Source organism: Oncorhynchus keta, chromosome 10, assembly GCF_023373465.1.
Source record: "Oncorhynchus keta strain PuntledgeMale-10-30-2019 chromosome 10, Oket_V2, whole genome shotgun sequence".
In the NCBI taxonomy this organism is placed as follows: Eukaryota; Metazoa; Chordata; class Actinopteri; order Salmoniformes; family Salmonidae; genus Oncorhynchus; species Oncorhynchus keta.
Window position 1 is genome coordinate 64164793 of NC_068430.1, and position 14954 is coordinate 64179746.

General features: G+C 40.7%; 2 protein-coding genes across 6 annotated transcripts in view; both read left to right on the forward strand.

Moving 5' to 3' along the window:
* Positions 1–215: 215 nt before the first annotated feature.
* LOC118389390 (myeloid-associated differentiation marker-like) lies at positions 216–1130 on the forward strand. Its single transcript, XM_035779303.1, has one exon. The coding sequence runs from the start codon at positions 216–218 to the stop codon at positions 1128–1130; it is 915 nt and encodes a 304-aa protein (XP_035635196.1).
* Positions 1131–5498: 4368 nt separating this feature from the next.
* LOC118389193 (testis-expressed protein 2-like) overlaps positions 5499–14954 on the forward strand; it is a 59216-nt gene continuing 49760 nt past the window's right edge. For 2 of the 5 annotated variants that reach the window (XM_035779012.2, XM_035779014.2), the window contains exons 1-2: positions 5499–5706; positions 6479–6571. The gene's annotated coding sequence lies outside the window, so the exon portion shown is untranslated. The remainder of the gene's footprint in view (positions 5707–6478; positions 6572–14954) is intronic. The other 3 variants (XM_035779015.2, XM_035779016.2, XM_035779013.2) reach the window with 2 other exon arrangements.

Genomic DNA, 14954 nt, shown 5'->3' on the forward strand with positions numbered 1-14954 from the left:
CACACTTTTCGGAAGGTGGAAGCAAATTTCTGTTTCAACCTAAATAGACGTTACAACTTGAATTTGAGCTTGTCCAAACTGAGGTTTGGATATTTATTAAAGGAAGCAAGACACCTCTTTGTTGCTCTACAGACAAGCCCGTTACAACATTATAAACCTCTGTCTACAGCCTTTTTGGACTTTCTGGTTTTGGACTTTGTTTGGGAACCACCACCATGCCTGTAATTGTACTGGAGGCCAGTGATCTGACCAGCCCTCTGTCTCTGGTGCGCATGTGGGCTCTCCTGTCCGGTTGCCTTACCTTCAGCCTGGTAGCCTCCCTGGTTCCCTCAGAGCTGACCTCTGACACCCACCAGTACTCCTTCAGGATCCTCTGCATGTTCACCTGGTGCCTCTTCTTCATCCTCACCCTCCTAATCCACGTGGTCAACATCATCCAGTTCCACAGCCTGGTCCCCATCTCCTGGAAGAACCTGACCGTGACTGTGGCGGCTCTCGCCACCCTCATGACCTTCAGCGCCACAGTCACCTTCCCCTGGGCGGTCATGTGTCATGAAGGTGCCTGGCCCCGTCCTATTGCCGCCTCCTTGGCGTCGTGTCTCACCTTCCTGGCCTATGCAACCGAGGCCTATCTCATCTGCAACCAGACCCAGGACCAGAAGGGCTACATGGCCAGCGTGCCCGGCCTGCTCAAGGTGCTCCAGCTCTGGGGAGGATGTGAGATGATCGTCCTGGTGGTGGAGCAGGTCCGTGGAGCTTTGGTAAAAGTAGGTTTGGCAGCTGTGGGTTGGCAGCTATGGGTGTCTGGGGCGTGGTATGCCCTCTGTCTCCTAATGTCCCTGGGTACAGTGATGGTGGTTCTAGGGGACTGTGCTGGGCGATGCCCCCTGCCCTTTGACCGCCTGCTGGCTGGCTTCAGTCTGACAGGGGTGCTTCTCTATGTGGTCGCCACCATACTGTGTTTTACCAGAGTCCTGGAGCTACGGAAACGTGACCAAGACCTCACAGACAGGAAAACTGGGCCCACCCTTGTTGTCATGGAAGCAGTGATGACCAGCATTACTCTGCTAGCTTACACAGTGGACCTGGCCTTCTCTATCAAACTGCTGCGGGATAGGAGTCATGCCTGAAGAAGACACACCTGGATAGTTGACCTTCAGAACACATAGCATGTACATTATGGATATTAACTTAGTCAAAGTGTAATATAGGAGAAGGGGACACATTGCCATGAAATATTAACTTCTGTTGATGTCAATTTTATATTGATTCTAATCAGGGGTACTGGAGCCCTGAAAAATGAAAAACAAATGTCATAGATATTTTCATGTACATTATCATGTGCAGTGTTGGGAAGTAGTTTCAGGACATCTAATTCTACTAGCAATCCAACTACATTTTCAGTAGCATGGTGGTAGTTGAACTAAATTCAAGTCTTTGTCGTGTTTTCAGTAGTCAGTGACCTGTTTGCCATGTAGCGGTGTAGCTATTAGTACAACTTGGTGGTTCCACCTATTCGGTGCCTTTTGAGATGGTTTAACTTGGTGGAGAAAAAAACATGTTTGATTTCAACTAATTTGAACATTCTGTTATAAAGGGTACATGTTCAACTTAATAAAAAAACACGTTTTCCTATGTGAAAAGGTTAAATAAATAAGAATGATTATAGTAAGTGTCTATTTAGTACCACATGAAGTAACAGGGTTAACAGTAACGATTTCATCTTAAATCAGCCATGAATCCCCTTGTGACAGGTGGAATAGAAGCTTGTTGTGTGCAACAAGTAGGGGCAATTGAACGCAAGCGTCACTCAAACAATGTAAGTGTTAAAACATTTCTAGCCTATCTATGAGTTACTGGGTTGACGTGTTATGCTCGACCCACTCAGTTTTCCTCCACAAAAAAACAGAAATAGCTAAAAAAAAGAGTAGAACCAGCCCACCTACGTTCACAGAGGATTGAATAGGTTACTTTCTAAATGTAATCCGTAAGTTACTAGTTACCTGTCCAAAACTCTAATCAGTAACGTAACTTTTGGATTACTTTAACTCTGTAACATAATTTGATTACTTTCCGTTACTTTTGGATTACTTTCCCCTTAAGAGGCATTGGAAGAAGACAAAATTAATCCATCAAATTTAGTTTGTGTGTCATCATAGTGGTCTCAGACTTGTGGTCAGACTCAGGTGGAACGAAGTTATGCTGCATTTGCAAACAAGTGGGAGGTGCGAATTTACCACATACGACTGGGAAAACCCCCACTTTAACGACCCCCAAACTGGTCGTTACTAGTGGGAAACTCGTCCATCATCCTGAGCTGCAACTTCTTTCACATGCTGACTTCTGACGACACCTACTAAAGACATTACCTTGATAGCAGCATTTCTTGCAGTTAAATGCAACAAAACATTATTCATAAAAAGCAATCTATTGATATGAATTTGAACACTATAATTACTTTACAAGCATGATAGCTGTACTTTTAGTGTATTAGTATACGCAGCTTGTTGGCTTTTGGCCAATCAGCAATTCTCAACAAGTTCAAAGTACATGAATGCATCCAACTGCTAGTTATGACTTCACAACTGGTGAATTCATACCTCTCATTTGGTTAGAAAACAAGCATGAAACTTGCACCTTTTATCAATGCTGAATTGAATGTCATTGAAAAAACTTAAAGGTGTCATAATGTATTTTTTTTCTGTAAACACCCTTTCTGAATTTAAAAGTAATCCAAAAAAGTGTAATCTAGTCTTCCAAAAGTATTTGTAATCCGATTACAATGATTTTGCTGGCAGCATAACCAATTACAGTTAAAAACATGTTTTAAATCAGATTACTACCCAACCCTGCCTTAACACTATTATTTGACTATTAGATGTTCAATATTTCCTTAGTAAAAAAAAATTCAGCAGGAATAGTTTCACCATATTAAAACAAGAGTTTATTTCATTTTATTTGATTTATTCTTTAAAATTGTATTTCACCTTTATTTAACCAGGTAGGCTAGTTGAGAACAACTTCTCATTTGCAACTGCGACCTGGCCAAGATAAAGTATAGCAGTGTGAACATACAACACAGAGTTACACATGGAGTAAACAATTAACAAGTCAATAACACAGTAGAAAAAAAGGGGAGTATATACATTGTGTGCAAAAGGCATGAGGAGGTAGGCGAATAATTACAATTTTGCAGATTAACACTGGAGTGATAAATGATCAGATGGTCATGTACAGGTAGAGATATTGGTGTTCAAAAGAGCAGAATTGTAAATAATTAAAAACAGTATGGGGATGTGGTAGGTGAAAATGGGTGGGCTATTTACCAATAGACTATGTACAGCTGCAGCGATCGGTTAGCTGCTCAGATAGCAGATGATTGAAGTTGGTGAGAGAGATAAAAGTCTCCAACTTCAGCGATTTTTGCAATTCGTTCCAGTCACAGGCAGCAGAGTACTGGAATGAAAGGCGGCCAAATGAGGTGTTGGCTTTAGGGATGATCAGTGAGATACACCTGCTGGAGCACGTGCTACGGGTGGGTGTTGCCATCGTGACCAGTGAACTGAGATAGTGAACTGAGATAAGGTGGAGCTTTACCTAGCATGGACTTGTAGATGACCTGGAGCCAGTGGGTCTGGCGACGAATATGTAGCGAGGGCCAGCCGACTAGAGCATACAGGTCGCAGTGGTGGGTGGTATAAGGTGCTTTAAAACGGATGACACTGTGATAAACTGCATCCAGTTTGCTGAGTAGAGTGTTGGAAGCAATTTTGTAGATGAGTCGTCGCCAAAGTTGAGGATCGTCCAGGATAGTCAGTTTTACTATTTGGTTTTACTAGGTAAGTTTGGCATTGAAGCGTGAGTGAAGGAGGCTTTGTTGCGGAATAGAAAGCCATGACTCTTGATTTGATTTTCTTTAGAAATGATTGGAGATGTTTGATATGAGTCTGGAAGGAGAGTTTGAAAACAGTCTAGCTACTAACTACCAACTGCATTTCCTACATTAAAAAAAGGTTCTTAGATTTGTAAAATGAAGTTGAAATAATCAATCATTTTCATATATTGAAACGGACATAATACAAATACATTTGACTGAGCCTGAGACATACACATATACATAAGAAGACTTCAGTCGAAGAGTAAAGTCATATTTCACTAACAGTGAGTGGGGCTTGACGGACTTGAGAGGCAGCGAGGCCTTATTAAAGGAATAAATAAAAACAAGACAAACATTACATTTATTCTGTGTCACAACTCATTACCATAACCCCACCGGGGGAGTTGGTAGGCAGACAAACGTCATCACACTGCAGATTTCAGATACTGTGCCAACTGCCATGTTTCTTTCTGGGCAGAATGCTCTTTCAGCTTGTCTGCATGCAAGGGGCTTAGTGATTTAATTTAGAATACTTTGAGTTTGTAACGTATCTTGCTTGTGGTTCTGTATTTGAGAGATGAAAGATACAGAGTTAGGAAGGGAGTGATTGAATTGATTAAAGACATTAAGTACAAGCAAGGTATGGTGCGGAGTTCTTTCTCAATTCTCTTTGTTTATTTTTGGTATTCTATAAGAGTTCGACTAGAGTCTGTGACTAATCTAAACATAGTCTAAATGTAATTTGTATAGAGTAAAAATGTGCATTAAATGTAATGTAGTAGTAATGTAATGTAGCTGTAATGTAGATTCCTGAGATGATTTTCTGTAGTGGATACAAAACATGTCCCAAATGAATTGGGAGAGTAGCAACAGTTATAAGTTATTAACACTAGATGGCAATGCTTCATTACCATACAAGCCTTTATTCCAATCAGTGAAGTCCATTTAAATAGCACTTTTCTCAACCAAGGACAATCTCAAGCTGTGTGAAAGTCATAAAATGGGCACAGCTTTCAGGAGGTGGTGAAAATAATCCAAATGTGATTTAAATTACGTCATGATCTTGATTGTATTCAATACCGCATCAATGTCATGGTCATCAACAAGTTAAATAAAATGTAAAAAATCAAGATAGAATCCCATTATATTATATGAGAACAAGCAATTCCCACAAAAGTTATGTTTATTTTTTCCAATGGATTCAATGACACAAATAATAATCTACTCTTTGAAATCAAGAGATGGACTGATGCATAATTTCAAGTGAATGCTGTGCATTTAGTGTGCGTGTTAGTGTATTTGATGGCTAGATAGTCAAGTACAATTATTTCTTATTTTTGGTAGTATTATGAGACAATCCACAGTGGAAAGATCTAGATACCAAAGTTACAAAGTGTATCTGTGTGCTCTAACTGTGCTCCATTTATAACCTACAAAGGTCAATATCATTTTCATTTAACATTTTTCATAAACTTTTTATCTGTGACATGTATTTCAAGTCCATTTTATAGTCCTAAAATAAAAAATATTGGGAAACAATCCCAAAACTTCTGTATAATCAATCCCCGAACGGGTTCGGGTTGATGATCCTTCTTATCGACTTTGATTACTCTAGCCTTGGGAGACGTTAATGGGTATTTTCACTCAGGAACTCTGTGCTTCTAGCAGTTAGCTGTCAACAGGCTGGGCATGAAATGAGGCTCAGACAACGACGCAGTACTTGGAAGTGATAACAATACAACGTTTTGTTACTGTCCGGTAAACTGTTCATATCCATTCAGTGGATTTTGTAATCCTGCTCGCTCGAGAGATGATGAACTCGGGACACGGTAAGCTCGCGCTTGATTAGGAAAAACGCACCTCTTTATCGCAGTTTCAGTTTTGACACATTTGGCTTTGTTGTCGAGAAATGTCACGTAGCCAGCGGTGTACATAGATTGTTTTCCACAAACGACTTCGTTGTTATTTCGTAAAACAAACCATTTCAATCAGGGGTTTCACAAGACTGAATGTTGAAATGTAAAAGCGAGAGTTGTTTTGATATTGACGTAGTAACTAGCTAAGTTAACTAGTCATTAGGTTTAGCTGCATCCAAAACTAAACTAGGGAGTTTACTAGGGCTTTGTTTCACCCATGGCTAAACGCTAGCGAGCTGCTGTTAGCTGTCAAAGCTAGCAGTGTATGCATAGTTTATTGAACATAAGCTTACTAACCGATTAAACATTGCCCGTGTTTCCTTATAGTTAATAACATAAGCAGGAAGTTGCTTTCATATGTTTTAAATTGTTCTTTGAATCAACTAAAAAGCCAGATGGGTGACGTTAGTCATTGCATACGTACAGTAGCTAGTTATACTGTTGTGGCCAACATTTTATCTCAAATGCAGACTATGGGCAAATTGGATTACATCTTTGGAAACATTTCTCACCTGAGCAAATGTTTGAGTGATGCCATGATGAAAACCACATAGTTACACAACTTTTGACGAAAGTATTTGTGTGGCAAGTCCAACGTGAAATTAAGTGAGTGTGTGTGTTGTGCAATTTTACACGTTTTGATGTACAAATATCTATATGACCATTGTTGAATTGTTCTCTTTAGCAGGTGATTGAACACTGTGGACATGTGAGAGTCGACTCTACATGAATGCAGACGCCGAGACAATGCTGGATTGAATGGCACTGAGGATACGAGGTAAGCACGTTGCCAGTAAATTTCAACTGATCAGTGATCCATTCTCTGTGACACAACTGACCTTTGAGAGAGAGTGGGGAAAGAAAATAAAACGGAAGGAGAAAGAGAGACACTGATTTATGTAACACACAGCCTTTATTCTATTGGAAACGATGGAGATTGCAGCAGCAGTCAAGGACAGGTTCTAGGCGAACCATAGTAAGACACACAGGGCGTGTGGTAATGGCCGGAGCAGAATGAGTGCAATGGTATCAAATATGTGTTTGATGCCATTCCATTCGCACCTTTCCAGCCATTACTATGAGCCGTTCTCCCCTCAGCAGCCTCCGCAGATCAGCATGTCTCTTTTCAGCCCAAACAAATACAAGGAAATAAACGTCATCACTGACATTCTCTGCTGCTGAGGCGAGGGCCAAATGCCCTCTGCTGTTTATTCTTTTTGAGCAGACCTGAGGTATTTGTCAGGTACCTTGAAATGGATTTGACCAATTGGCCAAGTGAAAAGTAAATGGCTGTCTGTGGCTGCCATTCAGCACTGTGATAAAATAAACACGTCAAATAAACAAGTCCTGTGAAATGATTATTCAACCGTTTTCCTTAAACAAATGTATCCCAAGAAAGACTCAACAGTTTGGGTTTCGCAACCTTTTGCACTTGTTGTTGGCCTAGGCTTGTTTATTTCATATTCAACAAGTATTTTTCCCCCAGGGTGTTTCCCATTGGCCTATATATAAAAGCTTATCTGTTTGTGCTATTGATCATATGTTTGTGCTATTGACAATTATGCGATGTCCTGATAGTGTGTGAAACCTGCTTAATGATCCACTGTTGGTTGCACCCTTTTTACACTGCCCTCTAGCATGAGTCATTTCAAGGGGCCTCCTCACGTGTACTCAATACGATATTGTATGTGCTAGGCAAGCTACCGTTAGGAAAATTCTGAAATCAAATTCTACTAATTCCGACTCTACATCCTTTACTTCACTCTCGCAACACATCACCTAGCCTAACACTAAGGCTGTTAATAGAATTGCTGTGTGTTTTAGTCAAAAGCACCTTTCCCACATCTGAAAACGTCATCCACACAAGAGACATGGCCTTGAGCAGCGTGAAATCCTCTGGATTTGTGTGTCGGGTTAGAGTTAGAACGTGTGAAAGCGAGAGAATGGATAGGGTGCCTTTAGCACCTGTTTTAAGACTCACTAAGCTTAGCCTAATTTGAGTAGCAGGTGCATCAGAAAGAGAAGTCACACCTGTCCATCAACAGCAAAACCGGAGGCATCGTGAAATAGATGTCTGTTATATAGTAGAAAGGGAAGTCAAAGCAAGCCTTTAGTTCCTGTCAAGCAAAAGCTGCCGTGAAACAAATCTGTTTGATTTTCCTCTGGTAGTCATGGCGACTGTTCATTTTGACCACATTGGCACATATGGTCGTGAGGTCGAAGTCTTAGAAGGTCTCATGTTAATTTTAGGCCAGATAGTGAGCCCCTACATAACAAGTTAGCAGAACGCTAACTGATTTGAGTACAGGTTGAAATGTTGTTGTTTTTTCCCAAGCCGAACACCCCATGCTTGTTATTTAACTTTGGCGACTGATGACGGATCTCCATCTATCCTGTTTTGAAATGTCATAGAACAGGTGTGTGTAGGCTGTTCTCTTCACAGTGCAGAGACCTCCCTGTAGATTGCTGGTAATACCACACTGCGTTATTGTGCACGAGAGTGTCGTTAGACTGGGAAAATGTGCTGCTTATCACAGTTTTATGCTGGGCCTACGGATTACACTGTTGACTCGGCACCTGTTCATGGCTTTGCCCCTGACTCACTACTTGGCCATCTGGCCGCCTAAATATGTCCAAGATGTTGGTCTATTTTTATACTCAGGCTCATTTCTCCTCCATCAGTCATCAAATTAGCATTCACACCATTTTGTAATGGCTCTTTATAGAGCAGAGCACTGAGTTGTTGACTCAACTGTACTGTTGTGTCTTGTTGCGTCATGGTCCAAGTCACACGTTAGCCGTTCAGAGGCTGTAACAGGTGTGGCAGAAAGCTGAGCAATTGTGGAGGAACTTTCCCTTTACGCTAAGGCACAGAGGAGAAACTCAACACATTGCCCTGCCACAGCTGATCAAGTCCAACAGGCTCTTCCTATCAACCCGAGCATGTCTATGCAAATACAGGTCAACGCTGGTGACGTTTAACTCCATGGAATGGCATTGTTGTTGGTTCTGATCTCAACAGGTTTGACTGGGATTAAGGCAGGAGGGCACAATGGTTCAATAAACAGGCATTTATTTTGGCCTTGTTACCTACCCATTTCTCAAGTAGTCATGAAATGCACTCTCTTATCAGATCAGACAGACATTTGTAGCGTTAGGTTCTTAGGCTAACTGAACCTTCATCTGAAGTGCAACCCAAAACAAATTATGCAAACCAATCCCCCTTATCAGTTTGTCTCTTATGAGTAAAAATACTTATCGATGTTTCTCAATGACTCATCGTTGTTGTGATTTGTTCTCTATGGAATGTGCTCATATGGAATGTGCTCTATGCAGAGCCTCATGTGAGAAATAGAGGAAGAAGTGCCAGTGCTTGAGTAATCTCTTTTGAAATATGCTTGATGTTAGTTGTCGGCCGTTTATATCACCATTATTCTCCTCTTGGCAACACCGACATTCTTTCCGGAAGGTGTTGAGAGCAATGCGGCGGAGGCAGCAGCAAAGTTAGGAGACGAGCAAACAGCCCTTGCCTTATTTGTCTAAGAAAAGTGAGGAGAGAGGAAAATGTTCTCCCATCTAGTGGAACGCCTTCCCAGAAGAGTGGAGGCTGTTATAGCAGCAAAGGGGGACCAACTCCATATTAATGATTTTGTTTGATGAGCAGGTATCACATACTTTTATCATGTAGTGCATGTCTAGCTACAGAAATAGAACCGATCCTGCTTGTGTTGCCTGTTTGAGTTTTTGTTTAATAGCCTACTGATTCCGTGAGCACCAAGCCTCACGCAACCAGATAAACAATTTCACAAATTTGGCTGTTTTTAATATTTGCTGTAATAAAAATACTTTACACTTGTTTTCCGTTAGAACAGCCTCTGTGGTGTTTACACTGTTCAAAATTGTCAGAGAAATTATATTTACTATTATAATAATAGCCTAATAACCCTCCCTTTTCTTGATCTCCTTTGTATTGTTATTATTGCTATTATGATCATTATAGTAAGTAGGCTAATGTCATTATCATTAGTATAGCAGCCTTGTATTAGCCACCAACCATTGAACTTTAGTTCTTTATTTCAATAGTTACAGTGCATTTGGAAAGTTTTCAGAGCCCTTGGCTTTTCCCACGGTTTGATACGTTACAGCCTTATTCTAAAATGGATTCATTTGTTTTTCCCCTCATCAATCTACACAATAATCCATAATGACAAATTAATAACTGTTTTTTTTTTGTGACATTTAAAAATAAAAAAAACACACTCTTTCGTCTCTGTAAGGTCCCACAGTTTGTTATAATGAATTTATTCATGTGATTGTGATACACTGTATGTCAGACCCTATTGGTCACGTGCATGCGATGCATTCATGTGTCATATAAAGAGAGCAAGGGTTGAGTGAATAGGGAATGTTTTTACTAAACAAATGACGGATTTCAGTAACAGTCAAACATTTCTGTAATTATGTTGCAGCTTTAGCATCATGGACAGCCAGATGGACACTGATTTTCTGTGGTGGTCGCTGCAGCAGGGAGGAGAGAAAGAGAGACAATGGGTGTTCGTCACTTGCTTTAATTTTTATTTTTATTACACAACGCAGCATGTCTGAGCCTGACCTAGCACAATCAAATCAATTGCGGTTGGACTCCCTTCAGCCTTTCTTTGTGTCTTCATTTTAAAAAATCAAACCGTGTGCTTAAAGCATCAGACAATCTCAGTGGATATAGTTGATTAGATTAAAACACGTCTATATACATCAACTGAAGACACCTGGCTGAGACTTCCAATCACAGCGGATCACATTGTCCATTCTGTTAACAGGCCCCTCCAACACCAATGAAGATTATTTCAATATGGCAGCTATTCATTTTGTCTTCATAGCTCAGTGATTCCTCGTACTCCTGAGAGCGCTCTTGTCTTTTCCCCAGGTCTCTGAAGACAGTTGTTTGTGCAGATGGGGTCAATGCCCTCTGAGTTCCCTCAGAAATAATGACCATTACAGAAACATGTCAACCTGTTAGCTATGAGCGATAACAGAGGTGGGTCAGGCATAGTCTCTGTACCTAGCAACAGGCCGTCCATCATCTCCTACCCCTAGGATACAATTACTTGTTTACCAGGAGAAACAGCGCTGATACAAGGAGGGTGGGAGGGAAATACATATAGACAGAGTATAAATGCTACTTCCCAAGCCAATGTCTGTCGCTTTTAAAAAATGGAGATGGCGAGGCAAGCCGTGATTAGTTGCTTTCATTCCGAGACGAAAGCAGACAGAAATAGAGATGTCTCATCCCAGAAAGCCGAAGCACAGACAGATGAACTGTCATTTTGGACCCGAACTGTGTCATTCCAGATCCTTCAGTACACGAGGCCACTACCTAACTGATTAGTCATGGATATTTCTTGGCAGCTCAGTCCATTTCAGAACACATTAGTCACTTTCACTATTGATCAAAGTACCAGAGTTCATCATTAACAGTCAGCTTAGAAATGCCTAGCCCCTTTGGTTTCTACTATATACGGTGTTATTAGCAGTGCAGTATCACAAACTATTGATTGTTCTTCCATGTTGGTTTTTTCCTCATTTTCTACAGTCTGTCTAGCTAGGTATCAGTTCTTCAGCACTGTTGTGTGCTGTAGCGTACGGTTGCCTTGGAAGTTGGCTGTTGTGGAACTGTGTCGAAGTGGCAGGAAAACCAAATTACTCCAGACAGATAGGCTTTCACTCTCTTAGGTGTGTGTCCGTGTTTGCACACTTTCACTTGTATGCGACTGTGCGTTCATGTGCGTTCATGTGCTTGTGTATCTGGATGACTGAGTGTGTCGATTAGCCAAGGGGGAGACAGAGTTGGAAGGATTAGAGTCAGTGTTGGTGAACACTGCAGCAGTAGACGGCTGGACAGAAAGGCCAAGAAGATCATCAAGGACCTCAGCCTCCCGAGCCACGGCCTGTTCACTCCACTACCATCTAGAAGGCGGAGATGGTACAGGTGCATCAAAGCTGGGACCGAGAGACTGATAGAAGCTGTTTATCTCCACGCCATCAGACTGTTAAACAGTCAACACTAGCCCGGCATCTGCCCAGTACCCTAACCTGAACCTTTTTCTGTCACTAGTCGGCTACTACAAGGTACTTTACCCTGCACCTTAGAGACAGCTGCCCTAATACATAATCATTGAACACTGGTCACTTCAATAATGTTTACATACTGTTTTACCCTCTTCATATGTGTATATACTGTATTCTAGTCAAGGCTCATTATATATAACTACTGCTTATTACATATTTTCTATACAGATAATGTCCATACTCGGAGGATCCATGCTGACTTTAAAAAAAAAAGAAATCACAGATCACGTATGCCTCTAAGTTTAATAACTTAGGAGCGCAATTCAAAATATTTGCGCTAACAAGTCGTTTTCTTTGTAGTAATGGTGCAAGCATGACAGTCATGAATCTGCTTTGTGTATTCTCCATGGTACTCGGGCTGGGGTACAGTTAAGTAATCATTGTAACAATTATCATCTGGTGTTTTTTTTGGGCACACTGGTGCTCCTAAATTAAAATTCCAATTTGCACAGCAAAATATTTTTAGGTGCAAATGTGAGTAAAATTGTTGCACTTTAGAGCCCTGATACTGTGTAGACACACAATTTGGTAAAAGACCAAGTCGATATTGTGGCAAGAACAGCTCAAATAAGCAAAAAGAAACGACAGTCCTTCATTACTTTAAAACATAAAGGTCAGTCAATGCGGACAATCTCAAAAACTTTCTTCAAGTGCAGTTGCAAAAACCATCAAGCGCTATGATGAAACTGTCTCTCATGAGGACCGTCACAGGAAAGGAAGACCCAGAGTTAGCTCTGCTGCAGAGGATAAGTTCATTAGTTAACTGCACCTCAGATTGCAACCCAAATAAATACTACACAGAGTTAAAGTAACAAACATCTTAAAATCAACTGTTCAGAGGAGACTGAGTGAATCAGACTTTCATGCTTGAATTGCTGCAAAGAAACACCTACTGAAGGACAACAATAAGAAGAGACTTGGCTTGAGCCAAGAAGCACGCGCAATGGACATTAGAGCAGTGGACATCTGTCCTCTGGTCTGATGAGTCCAAATTTGAGATTTTTGGTTTCAACTGCTGTGTTTGAGTAGGTGAATGGATGATATCTGCATGTGTGGTGCCCACCGTGAAGCATGGAGGTGTGAGGGTGCTTTGCTGGTGACACGGTCTGGGATTTATTTAGAATTCAAGGCACACTTAACCAGCATGGCTACCACAGCATTCTGCAGCAATACACCATCCCATCTTGTTTGGGCTTAGTGGGACTATCATTTGTTTTTGAACAGGACAAGGACCCAAAACACACATCCAGGCTGTGTAAGGGCTATTTTAGCAAGGAGAGTGATGGAGTGCTGCATCAAATGATCTTGCCTCCACAATCACCCAACTTCAACCCAGTTGAGATGGTTTGGGTTGAGTTGGACCGCAGAGTGAAGGAAGAGTAGCCAACAAGTGCTCAGCATATGTGGGAACTCTTTCAAGACTGTTGGAAAGTTATACCTCATGAAGCTGGTTGAGAGAATGCCAAGAGTGTGCAAAGCTGTCATCAAGGCAAGGGGTGGCTACTTTGAGGAATCTAAAATATATTTAGATTTAACACTTTTTTGTTTATGACATGATTCCATATGTGTTATTTAATACTTTTTTTTGTCTTCACTATTATTTTACAATGTAGAAAATAGAATAATCCTTGAATTGAGAGAGTTTGGGTGTGTCCACATTTTTGACTGGTACGGTATATATATTTATATTTCGGACTCTGGTCCGGAAGCTAATTTCCTGCAATTCTATCCATTTTGCAATGGGCTTTTGTACTGTGCAATTAAATACTGTAATGATATTTATATGACTGTTCATTGCATTTTAGTTACACTGTTTATACTCACTGAGTTTTTATTTATATACTGGATTCTTGACATAGCTCACTCTATATCTACAACTGTACATATCATTCTTAGCACATCTTGTGTGTTTGCATACAGTTGAAGTCGAAGTTTACAGACACCGTAGCCAATTACATTTAAACTTAGTCGTTCACTATTCCTGACATTTAATCCTAGTAAAAATTCCCTGGTTTAGGTCAGTTATTATCACCACTTTTATTTTAAGAATGTGAAATGTCAGAATAATAGTGGAGAATTATTTATTTCAGCTTTCATTTCTTTCATCACATTCACAGTGGGTCAGAAGTTTATACACACCCAATTAGTATTTAGTAACATTGCCTTTTAAATGGTTTAACTTGGGTCAAATGTTTTGGGTAGTTCTTAACTGACTTGCCTAGTTAAATAAATGTTTAAAAAAATTAGAACATATGAAAGCTGGTGGTTCCTTTTAACACGAGTCTTCAATATTCCCAGGTAAGAAGTTTTAGGTTGTAGTTATTATAGGAATTATAGGACTATTTCCCTCTATACCATTTGTATTTCATTAACCTTTGACTATTGGAAGTTCTTATAGGCACTTTAGTATTGCCAGTGTAACAGTATAGCTTCCGTCCCTCTACTCGCTCGAACCAGCAACACTAAGACAACAGCCACCATCGAAGCAGCGTTACCCATGCAGAGCAAGGGAAACAACCACCCCAAGGCTCAGAGCGAGTGACATTTGAAACACTATTAGCGCGCGCTAACTAGCTAGCCATTTCACTTCGGTTACACCAGCCTCATCTCGGGAGTTGATAGGCTTTAAGTCATAAACAGCGCAATGCTTGAAGCACAATGAAGAGCTGCTGGCAAAATGCACGAAAGTGCTGTTTTAATGAATGTTTACGCGCCTGCCTCTGCCTACAACCTCTCAGTCAGATACTTGTATGCTGACTGAGAGTCAGATTATATGCAAGACATGCTAGATAATATCTAGTAATATCATCAACCATTAGTAGTTAACTAGTGATTATGATTTGTTTTAATAAGATAAGTTTTATGCTAGCTAGCAACTTACCTTGGCTTACTGCATTCGCGTAACACGCAGTCTGTCTCCTTGTGGAGTGCAACGAGAGAGAGGTAGGTCTTTTTTGCGTTGGACTAGTTAACTGTAAGTTTGCAAGATTGGATCCCCCGAGCTGACAAGGTGAAAATCTGTCATTCTTCCCCTG